General features: G+C 51.8%; 1 protein-coding gene across 3 annotated transcripts in view; it reads left to right on the top strand.

Annotated features, from left to right (window-relative positions):
- The window catches only part of LOC149347988 (receptor-type guanylate cyclase Gyc76C-like), a 321,612-nt gene that overhangs the window by 269,086 nt on the left and 26,966 nt on the right, over positions 1-25,560 (top strand). For all 3 annotated transcript variants that reach the window (XM_089587835.1, XM_089587834.1, XM_089587836.1), the window contains exons 11-14: positions 951-1,029; positions 2,690-2,795; positions 3,983-4,138; positions 25,410-25,514. In XM_089587835.1, the coding sequence (XP_089443961.1) occupies positions 951-1,029; positions 2,690-2,795; positions 3,983-4,138; positions 25,410-25,514 (446 nt within the window). The remainder of the gene's footprint in view (positions 1-950; positions 1,030-2,689; positions 2,796-3,982; positions 4,139-25,409; positions 25,515-25,560) is intronic.

The raw sequence follows: 25,560 nt of genomic DNA, 5'->3' as shown, positions 1-25,560 counted from the left end.
GATACAGTGGCCGCAGCTGGCAAAGGACAGGGTTAATTGGCGAGACATGGGAGAGGCCTTTGCCCTGCAGTGGGCGTAGTCAGGCTGATGATGGTGATGATGCAATAATGATAGGCTTTTGGGCAAATTTGTGCAAATTCTGTGTATAAACAGGTGCAAAGAAGACAGCAACACAAGTAGATGTTAGTAGTGTGCTCCTGTGAGTCTTCTTTTTGCTGATGTATTCTTCATGCCCTTGTCATGCATAGCCAGCTGGAGAGACTGATGTAAACTGCAAAACTGGTGCAAAAGTAGCATTTTTATGAGAGAATAACTGTCTATAAATAAAATTTATGTTTAATTAAGGTGCATGTTTGTTTAATATTGATCCACACACTGAATAATTGCATGATTGAGGGTTTGAATTGAGTTTCGTGGAAATATTCGCGAAATCATGACAGACTGTCATTCGGTAGGGCAGAGATAGAAAGCTGAACTGTGGTGCCTAGAATATTTGTGAACTGCCTTTCATTTGAACGGAAGTTGGAAGTGCACACAGAAGAGGTGTATTAGCTGTGGCAGTGCAGTGAGCAGGAAAAAAAATTCCTGAACTTTTAATGGAAAAATTCAATTTCGACGAATTAAGGCAGTGTGCATAAGTGGAGCTTAATGATAGGAAGGTCTTAGCGGCAGTAATTAACAGTTTTCTCTGTTGTGAGAAAATGAAATGAAATAAAGACAAAGACAAAGTTTCTGCTGTTCTAGCCGCTTCATGTTGAGTTCGTTTTGCTGCTAATGGATAGAATGTGTGATGAGAGCACCAGGGGCGCTGCAAAGATTCGGACTTCGTGAGCGTCGTTAACTGGGTGTTGACTGGTAATACAAAGCACTATGTTAATTGGTAAAGTTGGCCAATTACACAGTCCGCTTTTCTTGTTTGTTTATTTGTTATTGTTCCACTTTGGTTCCAGACAATCGAAGAGAGATATTAGCCAGTGTGCTTGGCGTCCTACTCATTCTAGTGTCCGTCTTCGCAACTGTTGTGTACAGGTGAGAACTTCACTCGTCATTCTCTTGGTTCTGTATTTCGGGAGAGTCTGTGGGTTCGGGTGAACATGAAACTAATTAATTGGGGAGCGGCTTAAATGCATTTCATCGCATGCACAACATCGGCAGGAAGAAAGAATATCGCAGCGCTAGCTGTATTAGCCAAGTTCCCAGTGTTTCACGCTGTCGCTGTCGGTGTCTCGTCTGAGTACCCCAGAGTGTAGGAAGACTCCAAGAACAGAAAATGGTTGCTGCCTGCTCTTAATCTTTGACAAAGGACAGCTTGAGTAACCATGATGTGGAGTGTACATCCCTTCAGCCATGAAACTGCCTAATCATTTGTGGGCTGCTAGAGCTATTTGTGACGGTAGTGTCGAGTTCAGAGTCTCTTATTGTAACCCTCCCATAACGTAAACACAGTGGTCATTACAAGATGCCAGGCGTCATTATTGTGTTAAACATGTCGCGAACGAGACTTCTGTTTTAGCGCTCTGCACCCGCAAATTTAACTCCTGAAAGTATATTATTTCTAGAGGTGTGCGAATATCAAATTTTTCGAATACGAATCGAATATGAATACTTGATTCCGAATATCGAATAATTAAGGACAGACGCATTTAACCACTACAAAACATTTATTTGAGCACCCAAGAACATCACAGTTCAACTATCGATAATTAAATGAACACAAAAGGTGTGTGTGGATGCGTGTGGATGCACAAAAAGTATCAAAGTCTCGAACATTATTCTCAGAAAAGTGGAAATATCAGAGAGGATGGCTAGTACACAGCATTGATTAAGGCTAGCTTGCCATCAGCACAACAGCGCGTTGCTGGGATGAACATAAAAGGTTGTCGTGAAGGAAAACCAGCTGCACCACATGGTCAGGCAGAAGTAGTTCCCTTCTAGCTGAAACGACTCCTCCAGCCACAGATAATGCCCTCTCACTTGTCACTGACCTGGCAACGTATTGCGAGGTACTTCGTGCACAGCTCTGACTATAGCAGCTTCGCACGTGTAGCCACAAAAAAGCTCACCAGCGCAGTCAGCTATGGCATGGCCCTTGGAGAAGGAAAAATTTTCCTTCCTCGAAGGAAAAATTCGAAGGAAAAATTTTCCTTCATCCATGCGCATTGCTCTGGGAGCCGCCATGTTGTTATCTCTCTGTCAATAGGGCTTGCGGACCGAAATGAACTCCGGTGCTCACAATGAATATTCGGCTAGATACGAATATTCGCGTCGGGTCGAATATTCGAAAGAACACGAATACTTGGATTTCGAATCGAATACGAATACTAAAAATATAATATTCGAAATATATTCGAAAATTTCGAATATTTGCACACCCCTAATTATTTCATTTATTTGTTTAAGGATACTATAAGCCTGAAATAGTTGCCCAGTTCGATGTCATTACCAGTTCTCTGCCTTTGTAATCGATTGTATGTTCTGGTTTTGACTCTGTTCGCTAGCTACTTCTGTCAAAATGTACTTCTCATTTTTATCATTATCATAAGTCTGTACTCCACTCCTGCTTAAAGCCTATAATGCAGGCCAGTAGTATTTACTAAATAAATTAATAAATAGGTTCTGTGTGCATCGAGGTTCATGCAGCCTTGTGTCACCATTGACTGCCACCTAACTGACCTTGCCATGAATGCAGGAACTGGAAGTACGAGCAAGAGATTGCAGGTCTCCTGTGGATGATTGACAAGCGTGACTTGGAGCCTCTCACAAACCTTACAGGCCCCAAGCACGGAATAAGCAAGGTGAGGCACCACGCTGATATGGCCTTGGGCTGCGCTTTGGGAGACAGTATTGTTGTCATCATATCATCATCATCAACAATGACCTGTTTCTGCTCAATGTGTTGAGGGGGAATTTTGTGGGGAGTAGATATCAAGCAGAGTACCAGTTATTGTTACCAACCAATGGAGTACCGTATTTACTCACATAATAGGCGCACTCGCATAATAGGCGCACCCCTAGTTTGGGCGCGAAAGATCAGATTTTTTTTATTTCCGCGCATAATAGGCGCACCCCGAACTTGGCACTGTGTGGTCAATACTGTATTCACACGATTGCAAGCCGACGCCTCGCCGCCCCCTGCCCCCCAATCTTTATTTTAACAAAGTTTTTGCTGAACTGACTACTACTCACTAGTGCTGCTGCCATTGCAGCTGCTGCAGATCCATAGCACGTACAACGACATCGCGTAGAACAGCCGCACACCGTTTTCAGGGATGCTCCTGTGCGCGTGTGTGGCCTCCGCGATCAGCCCGCCGGAGCTGATCGCGGAGGCCGAGGCCGCGATCAGCTCCGGCGGGCTGATCGCGGAGGCCACGGCGCGTGCATTTATTTATTTAACCATACTGCAGGCCAATGCTTTGGCCCTAGCAGGAGGGGCATTTCACAAACAATGCAAAGTAAGAAGGCTACAAAAACAAAAGAAAAATGTCCAGAAATTCAACACTAGTAAGTCTGGCAACAAATGAATACAACGTAAAGGGGCATTAATATAGAAAGAGTGAGAAAATGACATGGTACAGTGCAAGCATACAGTGCAAATCAAGGCGCCTCTACTTGGGAAAAAAAAGACATTCCAGTTCTGATTGAAAGTTGTTCGATTCATTTCGAAGATCATTCCCGCGTGGGTCGTGGAAAGTTTCGGTGCGGCCCGTACATGGATTTTTTTTTAAATATTTTCTTCGGGAAAATGGGGTGCGGCCCATACAGGAGTGCGTTTATGCGGTATGTTCAATTTCGCGAGTCGAAAAATTTCCGGAAATTTTACCCCGCATAATAGGCGCACCCCGAACTTTCAGCCGGATTTTCTGGAAAAAAAGTGCGCCTATTATGCGAGTAAATACGGTATATGCATCCTTCATGTGCGATGAAGACTGTGCCGCTCTGCAGCTTCGTTTTTTCTCTCTTTCTCTCTCCCTTGCGTGGTTAGCTCAGCATTCTCAACCAGATGGTGAGCGATTCGCGGCTGATGAACCTGTCCGAGGATGCGTACCGCTACCGAGGCACCATGACGTACGTCAAGAAGCTCTCCTACCATCGCCGGTCGGCCGACATCCCGCGGGCTCTCAAGAAGGAGATGAAGCTGGTGAGGGCCACTGGCTGTTGCCTTTGGCTGCATGACGTTGGCTCATTTTTTAGTGGAGGTGCTATTGGTACTGATGCTGGGGCAGTTATGCCGGCATGTGTTGGAGGTCTCGTTTTGTTTGCTGCGCTTCGCATATAGGGTTGCTGTGCTGTCCCGAGTCCAGTTTGAATTTCCCGCCCGGGCGCCAACTTCATCTGCGAACACTGGACTTCTCTCCTCCCCGCTCTTTCTCTTCCTTCTCCCCGTGCGCCTTCCCTCTCGCCCGCGTGCTTTCTCCCTCTTTACACCTCCCTCCGGAGGTGTCATGTTACGTAACTCGTGACTCTTTCCTTCCTTCTACCGCGCTGCACGACTGCGGCAGCACCGCGTTTTTACAAGTTGTAAATGCCTGGATAAATGTTCGATTTTCCTTGTGTTTGCGACCTGTCATCTATCTGAGGAGTGGCCGCAGCCCCAACGCGTGCCACGGAATCAGAATAGTTGCTGTGCTGTCCCGAGTCCAGTTTGAATTTCCCGCCCGGGCGCCAACTTCATCTGCGAACACTGGACTTCTCTCCTCCCCGCTCTTTCTCTTCCTTCTCCCCGTGCGCCTTCCCTCTCGCCCGCGTGCTTTCTCCCTCTTTACACCTCCCTCCGGAGGTGTCATGTTACCTAACTCGTGACTCTTTCCTTCCTTCTACCGCGCTGCACGACTGCGGCAGCACCGCGTTTTTACAAGTTGTAAATGCCTGGATAAATGTTCGATTTTCCTTGTGTTTGCGACCTGTCATCTATCTGAGGAGTGGCCGCAGCCCCAACGCGTGCCACGGAATCAGAATAGTAAAAACGCGGTGAACGTCGAGTCGGTGTCTCGCGCAATCTTCGAAAGCACCTAGGCTCCGCTGGCTGGCTCCGCTCTTCAGAAGTTCCGTTTTCGCATCGCAGCCACGGACGACATGGCGTCACAGGACCGCAAGTCGCCCGCTGCTCAAGTGAGTCCGGACCAGTCTCATTTTGCATGCTCTGAGAACACAGCAAGCTATGTGCAGTCACGGCATTCGTCGCGCTCAGCTCGTTCGGAGCGTTCGGCCGTCTCGACAACGCCAAGCATGCTGGCCGCCAGAGCAAGAGCGGAGGCCGCCGCGGCGCGAGTACAGGCTTCTCTCAAGAGGAAAGAAGCCGTGGTGAAACTGGAAAAGGCCAGACTGGAACAACAAGAGAAAAGTGCGGCTGCGGCAATCGAACGCAAGAAAGCCGAGCTAGACACAGAGTTACAAGTCATGCGGTTGGAAAGAGAAGCGGCCGCCGCGGAAGCGCAAGCGGACGTCCTGGAGGCTGCCGTAGATCAGCACGGCGGGGAGCATCACATCTGTCGGACTGTCTCCGAGGCATCCGAAGACCGCGCTCAACGTACCTTTGACTACGTGCTTGACCAGGCTCACGTGCGCATCGGCTCGCGCCAGCAATCGCAACAGCATGACCGCGGGGAGCATTACGTCTGTCAGAACGCTAATGAAGCACCTGAAGACCGCGCTCCATGCACACCAAGCGCTCGCAGCCAAGGCATCACGCAGAACATTGCTCGTCATCCGGGAGATGAAGCTAACGCCCCTGAACTGACCGCCATGGCAAAGTATCTGATTCGGCGCGACCTTGTGAGTACCTCCCTTACGAAGTTCGACGACTGCCCTGAAAACTACCGGTCGTGGAAATCTACGTTCAAGGGAATGACTCAGACTCTCGAAGTCACGGCAAGCGAGGAACTTGACCTTCTCGTGAAATGGCTTGGGACCGAATCGTCAACCTACGCGAAGAGGCTGCGTTCCGTGCACGTCGACAGCCCAGAGGCCGGGTTAAAGGTAGTTTGGGAAAGACTTGAGGAATGCTATGGTCGCCCAGAAATTATAGAAGAGGCCATCTTTCGAAGAATTTCGAACTTCCCCAGACTGACCGACAAAGACACCCAGAAATTGAGAGAGCTGGGAGACCTCCTTCTTGAAGTTGAGGCAGCAAAATGTGACCCTCACCTGACTGGGCTCTCCTATCTCGACACCGCAAGAGGGGTAAACCCCATTGTAGAAAAGCTGCCCCAGCGCTTGCAAGACATGTGGATCGCGAAAGGCTCCAAGTACAAACAGAATCATCAGGTCGCCTTTCCCCCTTTCTCGTTCTTTGCCAGCTTTATCAGGGACCAAGCGAAAACGAGAAACGATCCTAGCTTCAAACTCAGCTCCGCAAGCAGCTCCCCTTCAAGGCTCACGAGAGCAGACAGATGGGCATCGGATGGAAACCCGAGAAGAGCACCCATCTCAGTGCAAATGACGGACGTGGAAGCAAGCACTGACCATCCGCCCTCAAACGCATTAAAGTGGCATGATGCAGCCAAGTATTGTCCTCTGCACAGGAAGCCTCACCCCCTCCGGAAGTGTCGCGCATTCAGGGAAAAGCCGCTGGATGAACGAAAATGTTTGCTGAAAAAGTTTGGGATATGCTACAGGTGCTGCGCTTCGACAGACCACTTTGCAAAAGACTGCAAGACAGTTCTCAAATGTGACGATTGTGGTAGCGATCGGCATGCCACGGCGCTTCATGCTGGAAATGCCAGCCACAGGCCTCCTGTAGCTCAGAACGATGCTGAAGATGCAATTCTAGACAAGGATTTTGCACTTCAGGTGTCATCCAAGTGCACAGAGGTCTGCGGTCAAAGCAACGGTGTCAAATCCTGCTCTAAGATCTGCTTGGTGAAAGTCAGTAATACGACTCAGCCTCACAAGACTGCAAAAATGTATGCCATCTTAGACGACCAGAGTAACAGGTCCCTTGCAAGAACAGAGTTCTTCGACATTTTCGGACTCAAGGGTCACAGTTCCCCCTACACACTAAGGACATGTGCTGGAACTACGGAGGCAATAGGAAGAAGAGCGTCTGGCTTTCTCATAGAAGACATTCATGGCTCCGTGAAGCTTCCCTTACCAACGCTTATCGAGTGCAACGAAATGCCTAACAACAGGACCGAGATTCCAACACCGGAAGTGGCATTGCATCACCCTCATCTCAGAGCTGTTGCTAAATTCATTCCTTGTTTGGACCCTGAGGCCAAGATTCTACTTCTCCTCGGGAGAGACATCCTCAGAATACACAAGGTTCGACAACAGCGCAACGGACCGGCTGATGCGCCATTTGCTCAGAAACTGGATCTGGGATGGGTCATCGTAGGAAATGTCTGCATAAGTCGAAGTCGCACACCGGACTGTGTCAGCAACCTCAAAACAAACGTCCTCGAAAATGGACGTCCCTCCCTTTTCGAGCCATGTGAGAACCATTTCTTGGTCAAGGAGAAGCTCACTGCCATGCAGCGGTCGACACAATGCTTCCAACCAGCTCAGCACGCTGCTAGGAAACACAGCTATGACGATGAGATCGCTGAAACGCTGTTCCAGACAACGGAGGATGACAACAGACCTTCCCTTTCTGTCGAGGACAGGAAGTTCTTGAAGCTGATGGACGACGAGTTCTCAAAGGACGAATCCAACAGTTGGATAGCGCCTCTCCCCTTTCGTTCTCCAAGGCCATGGCTTCCGAATAACAAGTGCTTGGCCGAGTCACGCCTCACTGCTGTCCAACGGACCTTGAAGAGAAAACCAGAACTGATGGAACAGTTCACGGCCTTCATGGACAAGATGTTCAAAAACGGCCATGCCGAGGAAGCTCCACCAATTCAAGAAGGAGAAGAGTGTTGGTACCTCCCCATCTTTGGTGTTTGCCACCCACGAAAACCCGGCGAAACACGAGTTGTATTCGACTCCAGTGCACAGTTCAAAGGCGTGTCTTTAAACAGTGTGCTGCTTACCGGTCCAGACTTGATCAACAGCCTGCTCGGAGTGCTCATCCGATTCCGGAAGGAACCCGTGGCCATAACTGTGGACATAAAGCACATGTTCTACTGCTTCCTGGTACGAGACGACCACCGAAATTATCTGAGATTTCTGTGGTTCCGCAACAACAACATCTACAGTGACGTGGTGGAGTATCGAATGAAGGTTCATGTGTTTGGAAATAGTCCTTCACCAGCAGTTGCAACCTATGGGCTGCGGAGAACAGCACGAGAAGGAGAGGAAGAATTTGGCAGCGACGTCAGGCAGTTCATCGAGAGGGATTTCTATGTGGACGATGGGTTGAAGTCTCTTTCTACAGACAAGGAAGCCATCAGCCTGATACGCCGCACACAGCAGATGTTGGCCGCGTCAAACCTCAAGCTCCACAAAATAGCCTCTAACTGCCCTACAGTGTTGGAAGCATTTCCAGAAAAAGACCGTGCCAAGGATTTGAAGGATCTTGACTTGTGCAATGGCACGCCGCCAATCCAACGCAGTCTGGGAGTTTCTTGGAACCTGAAGAAGGATGTCTTCACATTTACGACTCCAATCCAAGAGAAGCCATTCACTCGACGCGGTGTCTTGTCAGTGGTGAATAGCCTGTACGACCCACTTGGGTTTGTTGCTCCAGTCATCGTTCAAGGGAAGTCCCTCCTCCGAGAGCTGGTCGTTGGGACATGCGACTGGGACTGTCCACTTCCTGAAGACAAGAGGGCCGCGTGGGAGACGTGGAAAGACTCCTTGCAATTGCTCGAGCAGCTGGACATACCTCGCACCTATTCCCATGCCTCACTCACTACCGCACAGCGCAAGGAACTGCACATATTCTCCGACGCATCAACCAAGGCTGTGGCTGCAGTGGCTTACCTCAGAGTGACATATCCAGATGGTGCGTGCCATGTCGGGTTCGTCATAGGAAAGGCTAAGCTAGCACCACATCCGGAACACACCATCCCAAGGCTTGAACTGTGCGGCGCGGTGTTGGCAGTGGAGCTAGCAGAGCTCGTCAGTCGTGAAATAGATATGGAGCTTGATGCTGTAAATTTCTACACTGACAGCAAGGTGGTCCTAGGTTACATACATAATGAGACTCGGAGGTTTTATGTGTATGTCAGTAACAGGGTCGAACGCATCAGGAGCTCTACACGGCCAGAGCAATGGCACTACGTTCCTTCAGACGTGAACCCTGCGGACCTCGGAACAAGGTCTGTGCCAGCAGCCCAAATGGCAGGATCGGCCTGGCTGACAGGCCCGGAGTTTTTGTATCATCAAGAACACTGCTCGCGGGTATTGAAGGGCAAGTTCGACTTGGTCGATGCTGATTCTGACACGGAGGTGCGGCCCCAGGCAAACGTTCTCGCAACCAGTGTAGACGTGCAAGAACTCGGCAGCAGGCGGTTCGAGCGCTTCTCGAGTTGGATTAAGCTGACTCGCGCAGTTGCAATGCTCGTGCAGCTGGTGAGCAAATTTCGGGGCACCTCTCACAACGTGTCAGACTGCCCGCATAACAGCTCATCTCGACAACTAGGACCTTCTACAGAACACCTAGCCCGAGCGAAGGCAGTCATTATTCTGTCTGTCCAGAAAGAAGCCTTTTCAGAAGAGTTGAAAAGCTTGCAACGAGGAAAGCGACTTCCGAAGTCAAGCCCTCTGTGGAGACTGGACTCATGGGTTGATTCCGACGGTCTTTTGAGAATTGGTGGCCGACTAGACAGAGCAAACCATTTCGACCAGCTAGAGCGGAAGCCCATCATCTTGCCAGGACGACATCACGTCACCACCCTGATTGTGCGGCATTACCACGAGCTGGTAAAACATCAAGGCCGCCATTTCACTGAGGGAGCAGTCAGGGCAGCTGGGTTCTGGATCGTCGGAGCTAAGCGTAGCATCGCCTCATACATACACAGTTGTGTTACGTGTTGCAAGCTCAGAGGAAGGCAGCTGCAGCAGAAGATGGCAGACCTGCCTGCAGAAAGGCTAAGCACCGAGCCGCCTTTCACTTATGTCGGATTAGATGTATTTGGCCCGTGGCAAGTCGCTTCTCGTCGGACCAGAGGCGGTGACGCCAACAGCAAAAGGTGGGCCGTGCTCTTCACTTGCATGAGTGTCCGCGCTGTTCACATCGAAGTGATCGAGAGCATGGACACCTCAAGTTTTATTAATGCTCTCCGGAGATTCTTCGCCATAAGGGGCCCGGCAAAGCACCTGAGGTGCGATTGCGGTACGAACTTTGTTGGAGCGTGCTCAGAACTAAAACTGGACACCAGTGGCCCAGACCACGAGAAGCTAGGAACATTCCTGTCAGACCAAGGATGCACTTGGGTATTCAACCCCCCTCATGCTTCTCACATGGGAGGAGTGTGGGAAAGAATGATAGGAGTCACACGGCGAATTTTGGACTCCATGCTTCTTGAGAGTACCTCTCGTCGCCTTACTCACGAAGTCTTGGTAACCTGCTTGGCGGAAGTCTCGGGGATCATAAATTCCCGACCCCTCGTTCCTGTCTCAACGGACCCCGAGTGCTGGGAAGTGCTGACTCCTTCAACACTCCTGACCCAGAAAGTCGGCGGCAACACAGTGCCACCAGCCTTCGGTGAAAAGAATGTGTATCGGCGACAGTGGCGGCAGGTTCAGTGGCTGGCCGACACCTTTTGGTGCCGTTGGCGACGCGAGTTCCTTACCACCCTGCAGAGTCGTCGGAAGTGGCAGGGGACAACTCGGAATCTCAAGGCAGGTGACCTCGTGCTCCTGAGAGACAGCCAGATTCATCGCAACGAGTGGCCCATGGGACTCATTGTGAACGCCATCGCGAGCGTGGACGGCAGGGTGCGAAAGGTCGAGATCAAGACGGCGACACGGGGAGTGATTAAGACGTTTCTCCGTCCTGTGACTGAGACAGTCCTGCTTATTCCGTGTGAGGACTGAACACATCACATAGTGGTTATATGTATAACCAGACGGGGAGTGTGCTGTCCCGAGTCCAGTTTGAATTTCCCGCCCGGGCGCCAACTTCATCTGCGAACACTGGACTTCTCTCCTCCCCGCTCTTTCTCTTCCTTCTCCCCGTGCGCCTTCCCTCTCGCCCGCGTGCTTTCTCCCTCTTTACACCTCCCTCCGGAGGTGTCATGTTACGTAACTCGTGACTCTTTCCTTCCTTCTACCGCGCTGCACGACTGCGGCAGCACCGCGTTTTTACAAGTTGTAAATGCCTGGATAAATGTTCGATTTTCCTTGTGTTTGCGACCTGTCATCTATCTGAGGAGTGGCCGCAGCCCCAACGCGTGCCACGGAATCAGAATAGTTGCTGTGCTGTCCCGAGTCCAGTTTGAATTTCCCGCCCGGGCGCCAACTTCATCTGCGAACACTGGACTTCTCTCCTCCCCGCTCTTTCTCTTCCTTCTCCCCGTGCGCCTTCCCTCTCGCCCGCGTGCTTTCTCCCTCTTTACACCTCCCTCCGGAGGTGTCATGTTACCTAACTCGTGACTCTTTCCTTCCTTCTACCGCGCTGCACGACTGCGGCAGCACCGCGTTTTTACAAGTTGTAAATGCCTGGATAAATGTTCGATTTTCCTTGTGTTTGCGACCTGTCATCTATCTGAGGAGTGGCCGCAGCCCCAACGCGTGCCACGGAATCAGAATAGTAAAAACGCGGTGAACGTCGAGTCGGTGTCTCGCGCAATCTTCGAAAGCACCTAGGCTCCGCTGGCTGGCTCCGCTCTTCAGAAGTTCCGTTTTCGCATCGCAGCCACGGACGACATGGCGTCACAGGACCGCAAGTCGCCCGCTGCTCAAGTGAGTCCGGACCAGTCTCATTTTGCATGCTCTGAGAACACAGCAAGCTATGTGCAGTCACGGCATTCGTCGCGCTCAGCTCGTTCGGAGCGTTCGGCCGTCTCGACAACGCCAAGCATGCTGGCCGCCAGAGCAAGAGCGGAGGCCGCCGCGGCGCGAGTACAGGCTTCTCTCAAGAGGAAAGAAGCCGTGGTGAAACTGGAAAAGGCCAGACTGGAAGAACAAGAGAAAAGTGCGGCTGCGGCAATCGAACGCAAGAAAGCCGAGCTAGACACAGAGTTACAAGTCATGCGGTTGGAAAGAGAAGCGGCCGCCGCGGAAGCGCAAGCGGACGTCCTGGAGGCTGCCGTAGATCAGCACGGCGGGGAGCATCACATCTGTCGGACTGTCTCCGAGGCATCTGAAGACCGCGCTCAATGTACCTTTGACTACGTGCTTGACCAGGCTCACGTGCGCATCGGCTCGCGCCAGCAATCGCAGCACCATGACGGCGGGGAGCATTACGTCTGTCAGAACGCTAATGAAGCACCTGAAGACCGCGCTCCATGCACACCAAGCGCTCGCAGCCAAGGCATCACGCAGAACATTGCTCGTCATCCGGGAGATGAAGCTAACGCCCCTGAACTGACCGCCATGGCAAAGTATCTGATTCGGCGCGACCTTGTGAGTACCTCCCTTACGAAGTTCGACGACTGCCCTGAAAACTACCGGTCGTGGAAATCTACGTTCAAGGGAATGACTCAGACTCTCGAAGTCACGGCAAGCGAGGAACTTGACCTTCTCGTGAAATGGCTTGGGACCGAATCGTCAACCTACGCGAAGAGGCTGCGTTCCGTGCACGTCGACAGCCCAGAGGCCGGGTTAAAGGTAGTTTGGGAAAGACTTGAGGAATGCTATGGTCGCCCAGAAATTATAGAAGAGGCCATCTTTCGAAGAATTTCGAACTTCCCCAGACTGACCGACAAAGACACCCAGAAATTGAGAGAGCTGGGAGACCTCCTTCTTGAAGTTGAGGCAGCAAAATGTGACCCTCACCTGACTGGGCTCTCCTATCTCGACACCGCAAGAGGGGTAAACCCCATTGTAGAAAAGCTGCCCCAGCGCTTGCAAGACATGTGGATCGCGAAAGGCTCCAAGTACAAACAGAATCATCAGGTCGCCTTTCCCCCTTTCTCGTTCTTTGCCAGCTTTATCAGGGACCAAGCGAAAACGAGAAACGATCCTAGCTTCAAACTCAGCTCCGCAAGCAGCACCCCTTCAAGGCTCACGAGAGCAGACAGATGGGCATCGGATGGAAGCCCGAGAAGAGCACCCATCTCAGTGCAAATGACGGACGTGGAAGCAAGCACTGACCATCCGCCCTCAAACGCATTAAAGTGGCATGATGCAGCCAAGTATTGTCCTCTGCACAGGAAGCCTCACCCCCTCCGGAAGTGTCGCGCATTCAGGGAAAAGCCGCTGGATGAACGAAAATGTTTGCTGAAAAAGTTTGGGATATGCTACAGGTGCTGCGCTTCGACAGACCACTTTGCAAAAGACTGCAAGACAGTTCTCAAATGTGACGATTGTGGTAGCGATCGGCATGCCACGGCGCTTCATGCTGGAAATGCCAGCCACAGGCCTCCTGTAGCTCAGAACGATGCTGAAGATGCAATTCTAGACAAGGATTTTGCACTTCAGGTGTCATCCAAGTGCACAGAGGTCTGCGGTCAAAGCAACGGTGTCAAATCCTGCTCTAAGATCTGCTTGGTGAAAGTCAGTCATCCGACTCAGCCTCACAAGACTGCAAAAATGTATGCCATCTTAGACGACCAGAGTAACAGGTCCCTTGCAAGAACAGAGTTCTTCGACATTTTCGGACTCAAGGGTCACAGTTCCCCCTACACACTAAGGACATGTGCTGGAACTACGGAGGCAATAGGAAGAAGAGCGTCTGGCTTTCTCATAGAAGACATTCATGGCTCCGTGAAGCTTCCCTTACCAACGCTTATCGAGTGCAACGAAATGCCTAACAACAGGACCGAGATTCCAACACCGGAAGTGGCATTGCATCACCCTCATCTCAGAGCTGTTGCTAAATTCATTCCTTGTTTGGACCCTGAGGCCAAGATTCTACTTCTCCTCGGGAGAGACATCCTCAGAATACACAAGGTTCGACAACAGCGCAACGGACCGGCTGATGCGCCATTTGCTCAGAAACTGGATCTGGGATGGGTCATCGTAGGAAATGTCTGCATAAGTCGAAGTCGCACACCGGACTGTGTCAGCAACCTCAAAACAAACGTCCTCGAAAATGGACGTCCCTCCCTTTTCGAGCCATGTGAGAACCATTTCTTGGTCAAGGAGAAGCTCACTGCCATGCAGCGGTCGACACAATGCTTCCAACCAGCTCAGCACGCTGCTAGGAAACACAGCTATGACGATGAGATCGCTGAAACGCTGTTCCAGACAACGGAGGATGACAACAGACCTTCCCTTTCTGTCGAGGACAGGAAGTTCTTGAAGCTGATGGACGACGAGTTCTCAAAGGACGAATCCAACAGTTGGATAGCGCCTCTCCCCTTTCGTTCTCCAAGGCCATGGCTTCCGAATAACAAGTGCTTGGCCGAGTCACGCCTCACTGCTGTCCAACGGACCTTGAAGAGAAAACCAGAACTGATGGAACAGTTCACGGCCTTCATGGACAAGATGTTCAAAAACGGCCATGCCGAGGAAGCTCCACCAATTCAAGAAGGAGAAGAGTGTTGGTACCTCCCCATCTTTGGTGTTTGCCACCCACGAAAACCCGGCGAAACACGAGTTGTATTCGACTCCAGTGCACAGTTCAAAGGCGTGTCTTTAAACAGTGTGCTGCTTACCGGTCCAGACTTGATCAACAGCCTGCTCGGAGTGCTCATCCGATTCCGGAAGGAACCCGTGGCCATAACTGTGGACATAAAGCACATGTTCTACTGCTTCCTGGTACGAGACGACCACCGAAATTATCTGAGATTTCTGTGGTTCCGCAACAACAACATCTACAGTGACGTGGTGGAGTATGGAATGAAGGTTCATGTGTTTGGAAATAGTCCTTCACCAGCAGTTGCAACCTATGGGCTGCGGAGAACAGCACGAGAAGGAGAGGAAGAATTTGGCAGCGACGTCAGGCAGTTCATCGAGAGGGATTTCTATGTGGACGATGGGTTGAAGTCTCTTTCTACAGACAAGGAAGCCATCAGCCTGATACGCCGCACACAGCAGATGTTGGCCGCGTCAAACCTCAAGCTCCACAAAATAGCCTCTAACTGCCCTACAGTGTTGGAAGCATTTCCAGAAAAAGACCGTGCCAAGGATTTGAAGGATCTTGACTTGTGCAATGGCACGCCGCCAATCCAACGCAGTCTGGGAGTTTCTTGGAACCTGAAGAAGGATGTCTTCACATTTACGACTCCAATCCAAGAGAAGCCATTCACTCGACGCGGTGTCTTGTCAGTGGTGAATAGCCTGTACGACCCACTTGGGTTTGTTGCTCCAGTCATCGTTCAAGGGAAGTCCCTCCTCCGAGAGCTGGTCGTTGGGACATGCGACTGGGACTGTCCACTTCCTGAAGACAAGAGGGCCGCGTGGGAGACGTGGAAAGACTCCTTGCAATTGCTCGAGCAGCTGGACATACCTCGCACCTATTCCCATGCCTCACTCACTACCGCACAGCGCAAGGAACTGCACATATTCTCCGACGCATCAACCAAGGCTGTGGCTGCAGTGGCTTACCTCAGAGTGACATATCCAGATGGTGCGTGCCATGTCGGGTTCGTCATAGGAAAGGCTAAGCTAGCACCACATCCGGAACACACCATCCCAAGGCTTGAACTGTGCGGCGCGGTGTTGGCAGTGGAGCTAGCAGAGCTCGTCAGTCGTGAAATAGATATGGAGCTTGATGCTGTAAATTTCTACACTGACAGCAAGGTGGTCCTAGGTTACATACATAATGAGACTCGGAGGTTTTATGTGTATGTCAGTAACAGGGTCGAACGCATCAGGAGCTCTACACGGCCAGAGCAATGGCACTACGTTCCTTCAGACGTGAACCCTGCGGACCTCGGAACAAGGTCTGTGCCAGCAGCCCAAATGGCAGGATCGGCCTGGCTGACAGGCCCGGAGTTTTTGTATCATCAAGAACACTGCTCGCGGGTATTGAAGGGCAAGTTCGACTTGGTCGATGCTGATTCTGACACGGAGGTGCGGCCCCAGGCAAACGTTCTCGCAACCAGTGTAGACGTGCAAGAACTCGGCAGCAGGCGGTTCGAGCGCTTCTCGAGTTGGATTAAGCTGACTCGCGCAGTTGCAATGCTCGTGCAGCTGGTGAGCAAATTTCGGGGCACCTCTCACAACGTGTCAGACTGCCCGCATAACAGCTCATCTCGACAACTAGGACCTTCTACAGAACACCTAGCCCGAGCGAAGGCAGTCATTATTCTGTCTGTCCAGAAAGAAGCCTTTTCAGAAGAGTTGAAAAGCTTGCAACGAGGAAAGCGACTTCCGAAGTCAAGCCCTCTGTGGAGACTGGACTCATGGGTTGATTCCGACGGTCTTTTGAGAATTGGTGGCCGACTAGACAGAGCAAACCATTTCGACCAGCTAGAGCGGAAACCCATCATCTTGCCAGGACGACATCACGTCACCACCCTGATTGTGCGGCATTACCACGAGCTGGTAAAACATCAAGGCCGCCATTTCACTGAGGGAGCAGTCAGGGCAGCTGGGTTCTGGATCGTCGGAGCTAAGCGTAGCATCGCCTCATACATACACAGTTGTGTTACGTGTTGCAAGCTCAGAGGAAGGCAGCTGCAGCAGAAGATGGCAGACCTGCCTGCAGAAAGGCTAAGCACCGAGCCGCCTTTCACTTATGTCGGATTAGATGTATTTGGCCCGTGGCAAGTCGCTTCTCGTCGGACCAGAGGCGGTGACGCCAACAGCAAAAGGTGGGCCGTGCTCTTCACTTGCATGAGTGTCCGCGCTGTTCACATCGAAGTGATCGAGAGCATGGACACCTCAAGTTTTATTAATGCTCTCCGGAGATTCTTCGCCATAAGGGGCCCGGCAAAGCACCTGAGGTGCGATTGCGGTACGAACTTTGTTGGAGCGTGCTCAGAACTAAAACTGGACACCAGTGGCCCAGACCACGAGAAGCTAGGAACATTCCTGTCAGACCAAGGATGCACTTGGGTATTCAACCCCCCTCATGCTTCTCACATGGGAGGAGTGTGGGAAAGAATGATAGGAGTCACACGGCGAATTTTGGACTCCATGCTTCTTGAGAGTACCTCTCGTCGCCTTACTCACGAAGTCTTGGTAACCTGCTTGGCGGAAGTCTCGGGGATCATAAATTCCCGACCCCTCGTTCCTGTCTCAACGGACCCCGAGTGCTGGGAAGTGCTGACTCCTTCAACACTCCTGACCCAGAAAGTCGGCGGCAACACAGTGCCACCAGCCTTCGGTGAAAAGAATGTGTATCGGCGACAGTGGCGGCAGGTTCAGTGGCTGGCCGACACCTTTTGGTGCCGTTGGCGACGCGAGTTCCTTACCACCCTGCAGAGTCGTCGGAAGTGGCAGGGGACAACTCGGAATCTCAAGGCAGGTGACCTCGTGCTCCTGAGAGACAGCCAGATTCATCGCAACGAGTGGCCCATGGGACTCATTGTGAACGCCATCGCGAGCGTGGACGGCAGGGTGCGAAAGGTCGAGATCAAGACGGCGACACGGGGAGTGATTAAGACGTTTCTCCGTCCTGTGACTGAGACAGTCCTGCTTATTCCGTGTGAGGACTGAACACATCACATAGTGGTTATATGTATAACCAGACGGGGAGTGTGCTGTCCCGAGTCCAGTTTGAATTTCCCGCCCGGGCGCCAACTTCATCTGCGAACACTGGACTTCTCTCCTCCCCGCTCTTTCTCTTCCTTCTCCCCGTGCGCCTTCCCTCTCGCCCGCGTGCTTTCTCCCTCTTTACACCTCCCTCCGGAGGTGTCATGTTACGTAACTCGTGACTCTTTCCTTCCTTCTACCGCGCTGCACGACTGCGGCAGCACCGCGTTTTTACAAGTTGTAAATGCCTGGATAAATGTTCGATTTTCCTTGTGTTTGCGACCTGTCATCTATCTGAGGAGTGGCCGCAGCCCCAACGCGTGCCACGGAATCAGAATAGTTGCTGTGCTGTCCCGAGTCCAGTTTGAATTTCCCGCCCGGGCGCCAACTTCATCTGCGAACACTGGACTTCTCTCCTCCCCGCTCTTTCTCTTCCTTCTCCCCGTGCGCCTTCCCTCTCGCCCGCGTGCTTTCTCCCTCTTTACACCTCCCTCCGGAGGTGTCATGTTACCTAACTCGTGACTCTTTCCTTCCTTCTACCGCGCTGCACGACTGCGGCAGCACCGCGTTTTTACAAGTTGTAAATGCCTGGATAAATGTTCGATTTTCCTTGTGTTTGCGACCTGTCATCTATCTGAGGAGTGGCCGCAGCCCCAACGCGTGCCACGGAATCAGAATAGTAAAAACGCGGTGAACGTCGAGTCGGTGTCTCGCGCAATCTTCGAAAGCACCTAGGCTCCGCTGGCTGGCTCCGCTCTTCAGAAGTTCCGTTTTCGCATCGCAGCCACGGACGACATGGCGTCACAGGACCGCAAGTCGCCCGCTGCTCAAGTGAGTCCGGACCAGTCTCATTTTGCATGCTCTGAGAACACAGCAAGCTATGTGCAGTCACGGCATTCGTCGCGCTCAGCTCGTTCGGAGCGTTCGGCCGTCTCGACAACGCCAAGCATGCTGGCCGCCAGAGCAAGAGCGGAGGCCGCCGCGGCGCGAGTACAGGCTTCTCTCAAGAGGAAAGAAGCCGTGGTGAAACTGGAAAAGGCCAGACTGGAAGAACAAGAGAAAAGTGCGGCTGCGGCAATCGAACGCAAGAAAGCCGAGCTAGACACAGAGTTACAAGTCATGCGGTTGGAAAGAGAAGCGGCCGCCGCGGAAGCGCAAGCGGACGTCCTGGAGGCTGCCGTAGATCAGCACGGCGGGGAGCATCACATCTGTCGGACTGTCTCCGAGGCATCTGAAGACCGCGCTCAATGTACCTTTGACTACGTGCTTGACCAGGCTCACGTGCGCATCGGCTCGCGCCAGCAATCGCAGCACCATGACGGCGGGGAGCATTACGTCTGTCAGAACGCTAATGAAGCACCTGAAGACCGCGCTCCATGCACACCAAGCGCTCGCAGCCAAGGCATCACGCAGAACATTGCTCGTCATCCGGGAGATGAAGCTAACGCCCCTGAACTGACCGCCATGGCAAAGTATCTGATTCGGCGCGACCTTGTGAGTACCTCCCTTACGAAGTTCGACGACTGCCCTGAAAACTACCGGTCGTGGAAATCTACGTTCAAGGGAATGACTCAGACTCTCGAAGTCACGGCAAGCGAGGAACTTGACCTTCTCGTGAAATGGCTTGGGACCGAATCGTCAACCTACGCGAAGAGGCTGCGTTCCGTGCACGTCGACAGCCCAGAGGCCGGGTTAAAGGTAGTTTGGGAAAGACTTGAGGAATGCTATGGTCGCCCAGAAATTATAGAAGAGGCCATCTTTCGAAGAATTTCGAACTTCCCCAGACTGACCGACAAAGACACCCAGAAATTGAGAGAGCTGGGAGACCTCCTTCTTGAAGTTGAGGCAGCAAAATGTGACCCTCACCTGACTGGGCTCTCCTATCTCGACACCGCAAGAGGGGTAAACCCCATTGTAGAAAAGCTGCCCCAGCGCTTGCAAGACATGTGGATCGCGAAAGGCTCCAAGTACAAACAGAATCATCAGGTCGCCTTTCCCCCTTTCTCGTTCTTTGCCAGCTTTATCAGGGACCAAGCGAAAACGAGAAACGATCCTAGCTTCAAACTCAGCTCCGCAAGCAGCACCCCTTCAAGGCTCACGAGAGCAGACAGATGGGCATCGGATGGAAGCCCGAGAAGAGCACCCATCTCAGTGCAAATGACGGACGTGGAAGCAAGCACTGACCATCCGCCCTCAAACGCATTAAAGTGGCATGATGCAGCCAAGTATTGTCCTCTGCACAGGAAGCCTCACCCCCTCCGGAAGTGTCGCGCATTCAGGGAAAAGCCGCTGGATGAACGAAAATGTTTGCTGAAAAAGTTTGGGATATGCTACAGGTGCTGCGCTTCGACAGACCACTTTGCGAGAGACTGCAAAACAGTTCTCAAATGTGACGATTGTGGTAGCGATCGGCATGCCACGGCGCTTCATGCTGGAAATGCCAGCCACAGGCCTCCTGTAGCTCAGAACGATGCTGAAGATGCAATTCTAGACAAGGATTTTGCACTTCAGGTGTCATCCAAGTGCACAGAGGTCTGCGGTCAAAGCAACGGTGTCAAATCCTGCTCTAAGATCTGCTTGGTGAAAGTCAGTCATCCGACTCAGCCTCACAAGACTGCAAAAATGTATGCCATCTTAGACGACCAGAGTAACAGGTCCCTTGCAAGAACAGAGTTTTTCGACATTTTCGGACTCAATGGTCACAGTTCCCCCTACACACTAAAGACATGTGCTGGAACTAAGGAGGCAATAGGAAGAAGAGCGTCTGGCTTTCTCATAGAAGACATACATGGCTCCGTGAAGCTTCCGTTGCCAACGCTTATCGAATGCAACGAAATGCCTAACAACAGGACCGAGATCCCAACACCGGAAGTGGCATTGCATCACCCTCATCTCAGAGCTGTTGCTAAATTCGTTCCTTGTTTGGACCCTGAGGCCAAGATTCTACTTCTCCTCGGGAGAGACATCCTCAGAATACACAAGGTTCGACAACAGCGCAACGGACCGGCTGATGCGCCATTTGCTCAGAAACTGGATTTGGGATGGGTCATCGTAGGAAATGTCTGCATAAGTCGAAGTCGCACACCGGACTGTGTCAGCAACCTCAAAACAAACGTCCTCGAAAATGGACGTCCCTCCCTTTTCGAGCCATGTGAGAACCATTTCTTGGTCAAGGAGAAGCTCACTGCCATGCAGCGGTCGACACAATGCTTCCAACCAGCTCAGCACGCTGCTAGGAAACACAGCTATGACGATGAGATCGCTGAAACGCTGTTCCAGACAACGGAGGATGACAACAGACCTTCCCTTTCTGTCGAGGACAGGAAGTTCTTGAAGCTGATGGACGACGAGTTCTCAAAGGATGAATCCAACAGTTGGATAGCGCCTCTCCCCTTTCGTTCTCCAAGGCCATGGCTTCCGAATAACAAGTGCTTGGCCGAGTCACGCCTCACTGCTGTCCAACGGACCTTGAAGAGAAAACCAGAACTGATGGAACAGTTCACGGCCTTCATGGACAAGATGTTCAAAAACGGCCATGCCGAGGAAGCTCCACCAGTTCGAGAAGGAGAAGAGTGTTGGTACCTCCCCATCTTTGGTGTTTGCCACCCACGAAAACCCGGCGAAACACGAGTTGTATTCGACTCCAGTGCACAGTTCAAAGGCGTGTCTTTAAACAGTGTGCTGCTTACCGGTCCAGACTTGATCAACAGCCTGCTCGGAGTGCTCATCCGATTCCGGAAGGAACCCGTGGCCATAACTGTGGACATAAAGCACATGTTCTACTGCTTCCTGGTACGAGACGACCACCGAAATTATCTGAGATTTCTGTGGTTCCGCAACAACAACATCTACAGTGACGTGGTGGAGTATGGAATGAAGGTTCATGTGTTTGGAAATAGTCCTTCACCAGCAGTTGCAACCTATGGGCTGCGGAGAACAGCACGAGAAGGAGAGGAAGAATTTGGCAGCGACGTCAGGCAGTTCATCGAGAGGGATTTCTATGTGGACGATGGGTTGAAGTCTCTTTCTACAGACAAGGAAGCCATCAGCCTGATACGCCGCACACAGCAGATGTTGGCCGCGTCAAACCTCAAGCTCCACAAAATAGCCTCTAACTGCCCTACAGTGTTGGAAGCATTTCCAGAAAAAGACCGTGCCAAGGATTTGAAGGATCTTGACTTGTGCAATGGCACGCCGCCAATCCAACGCAGTCTGGGAGTTTCTTGGAACCTGAAGAAGGATGTCTTCACATTTACGACTCCAATCCAAGAGAAGCCATTCACTCGACGCGGTGTCTTGTCAGTGGTGAATAGCCTGTACGACCCACTTGGGTTTGTTGCTCCAGTCATCGTTCAAGGGAAGTCCCTCCTCCGAGAGCTGGTCGTTGGGACATGCGACTGGGACTGTCCACTTCCTGAAGACAAGAGGGCCGCGTGGGAGACGTGGAAAGACTCCTTGCAATTGCTCGAGCAGCTGGACATACCTCGCACCTATTCCCATGCCTCACTCACTACCGCACAGCGCAAGGAACTGCACATATTCTCCGACGCATCAACCAAGGCTGTGGCTGCAGTGGCTTACCTCAGAGTGACATATCCAGATGGTGCGTGCCATGTCGGGTTCGTCATAGGAAAGGCTAAGCTAGCACCACATCCGGAACACACCATCCCAAGGCTTGAACTGTGCGGCGCGGTGTTGGCAGTGGAGCTAGCAGAGCTCGTCAGTCGTGAAATAGATATGGAGCTTGATGCTGTAAATTTCTACACTGACAGCAAGGTGGTCCTAGGTTACATACATAATGAGACTCGGAGGTTTTATGTGTATGTCAGTAACAGGGTCGAACGCATCAGGAGCTCTACACGGCCAGAGCAATGGCACTACGTTCCTTCAGACGTGAACCCTGCGGACCTCGGAACAAGGTCTGTGCCAGCAGCCCAAATGTCAGGATCGGCCTGGCTGACAGGCCCGGAGTTTTTGTATCATCAAGAACACTGCTCGCGGGTATTGAAGGGCAAGTTCGACTTGGTCGATGCTGATTCTGACACGGAGGTGCGGCCCCAGGCAAACGTTCTCGCAACCAGTGTAGACGTGCAAGAACTCGGCAGCAGGCGGTTCGAGCGCTTCTCGAGTTGGATTAAGCTGACTCGCGCAGTTGCAATGCTCGTGCGGCTGGTGAGCAAATTTCGGGGCACCTCTCACAACGTGTCAGACTGCCCGCATAACAGCTCATCTCGACAACTAGGACCTTCTACAGAACACCTAGCCCGAGCGAAGGCAGTCATTTTTCTGTCTGTCCAGAAAGAAGCCTTTTCAGAAGAGTTGAAAAGCTTGCAACGAGGAAAGCGACTTCCGAAGTCAAGCCCTCTGTGGAGACTGGACTCATGGGTTGATTCCGACGGTCTTTTGAGAATTGGTGGCCGACTAGACAGAGCAAACCATTTCGACCAGCTAGAGCGGAAGCCCATCATCTTGCCAGGACGACATCACGTCACCACCCTGATTGTGCGGCATTACCACGAGCTGGTAAAACATCAAGGCCGCCATTTCACTGAGGGAGCAGTCAGGGCAGCTGGGTTCTGGATCGTCGGAGCTAAGCGTAGCATCGCCTCATACATACACAGTTGTGTTACGTGTTGCAAGCTCAGAGGAAGGCAGCTGCAGCAGAAGATGGCAGACCTGCCTGCAGAAAGGCTAAGCACCGAGCCGCCTTTCACTTATGTCGGATTAGATGTATTTGGCCCGTGGCAAGTCGCTTCTCGTCGGACCAGAGGCGGTGAGGCCAACAGCAAAAGGTGGGCCGTGCTCTTCACTTGCATGAGTATCCGCGCTGTTCACATCGAAGTGATCGAGAGCATGGACACCTCAAGTTTTATTAATGCTCTCCGGAGATTCTTCGCCATAAGGGGCCCGGCAAAGCAGCTGAGGTCCGATTGTGGTACGAACTTTGTTGGAGCGTGCTCAGAACTAAAACTGGACACCAGTGGCCCAGACCACGAGAAGCTAGGAACATTCCTGTCAGACCAAGGATGCACTTGGGTATTCAACCCCCCTCATGCTTCTCACATGGGAGGAGTGTGGGAAAGAATGATAGGAGTCACACGGCGAATTTTGGACTCCATGCTTCTTGAGAGTACCTCTCGTCGCCTTACTCACGAAGTATTGGTAACCTTCTTGGCGGAAGTCTTGGGGATCATAAATTCCCGACCCCTCGTTCCTGTCTCAACGGACCCCGAGTGCTGGGAAGTGCTGACTCCTTCAACACTCCTGACCCAGAAGGTCGGCGGCAACACAGTGCCACCGGCCTTCGGTGAAAAGAATGTGTATCGGCGACAGTGGCGGCAGGTTCAGTGGCTGGCCGACACCTTTTGGTGCCGTTGGCGACGCGAGTTCCTTACCACCCTGCAGAGTCGTCGGAAGTGGCAGGGGACAACTCGGAATCTCAAGGCAGGTGACCTCGTGCTCCTGAGAGACAGCCAGATTCATCGCAACGAGTGGCCCATGGGACTCATTGTGAATGCCATCGCGAGCGCGGACGGCAGGGTGCGAAAGGTCGAGATCAAGACGGCGACACGGGGAGTGCTTAAGACGTTTCTCCGTCCTGTGACTGAGACAGTCCTGCTTATTCCGTGTGAGGACTGAACACATCACATAGTGGTTATATGTATAACCAGACGGGGAGTGTGCTGTCCCGAGTCCAGTTTGAATTTCCCGCCCGGGCGCCAACTTCATCTGCGAACACTGGACTTCTCTCCTCCCCGCTCTTTCTCTTCCTTCTCCCCGTGCGCCTTCCCTCTCGCCCGCGTGCTTTCTCCCTCTTTACACCTCCCTCCGGAGGTGTCATGTTACGTAACTCGTGACTCTTTCCTTCCTTCTACCGCGCTGCACGACTGCGGCAGCACCGCGTTTTTACAAGTTGTAAATGCCTGGATAAATGTTCGATTTTCCTTGTGTTTGCGACCTGTCATCTATCTGAGGAGTGGCCGCAGCCCCAACGCGTGCCACGGAATCAGAATAGTTGCCAACACAGTTTTCATCAAGACTGCTAGCTGTTTTTTTATTTTAGAGCGCAGCTGTTAGCAAATCAGTCCCGTTGTGTCCTTCGGCACTGACGTAGTAACGTGTCACGTGAACAACCCTGAGGTTGTCACATGGTGACCTGCAGCTGTACGGTGCTGGTCATCATGCAATCAGCGCCAGCAAGTGTTCAGCCAGTGTTCTAAGTGAGCGAACTGGCTCCTTGACCCTACACTGTAACATCGCCACATGCATGCCTTGAAAAGAAGGGGACGAGGAGCAATCGTTCAATTCACAAATCGCAAAGCCATACAATGGCTGCACTGGATAAACGCGTTAACGGGAAGCACGCTCATCGAGCCATTTCTTCAAGGGTAGACTGCATGAGCAACTTTCTCTGGGGTAGTGCAGCGTCACTGCCTTATCTTGAGACTCTTGAGACCCTCATGTTTTACCTTCCCGCCAATGATGATGTAACCCAGACGGAGCAAGACTGGATGTTGTCGGAAATAGGTTATATGATGTCATGTGGCGGTGTGAAAATAAAGTTAATTTAATTAACTGTAAATTTGTCTCGTGGAATGCACCTTCCGACTAAACATAGCGAGTGAGTTGGACATAAACAGGTATACCTGGTATGGCGTTAAATCTATGGAGCCATCTGATTGGAACTGCAATAGCAAAAAGACAAATTTTTCCAGTTTGACTAGGTGGGCTTTTTCAACTGACCTACCGTTGCTTTTGGGGCTCTTTTTTTTTTCCCCTAGATGCGGGAGCTCCACAACGAGAACCTGAACCCGTTTGTGGGAGCATGCGTAGAGCCAAACTGCATATACGTCGTCTCCGAGATGTGCTTCAAGGGTAACCTGCAGGTACGTACCACAAAAAATGTGCTCGTATGCACCCTTCTCTTAATTA

Source organism: Amblyomma mixtum, chromosome 4 (assembly GCF_055824585.1).
Source record: "Amblyomma mixtum isolate Tamu chromosome 4, ASM5582458v1, whole genome shotgun sequence".
In the NCBI taxonomy this organism is placed as follows: Eukaryota; Metazoa; Arthropoda; class Arachnida; order Ixodida; family Ixodidae; genus Amblyomma; species Amblyomma mixtum.
This window is presented reverse-complemented; position numbering and strand designations above follow the sequence as displayed.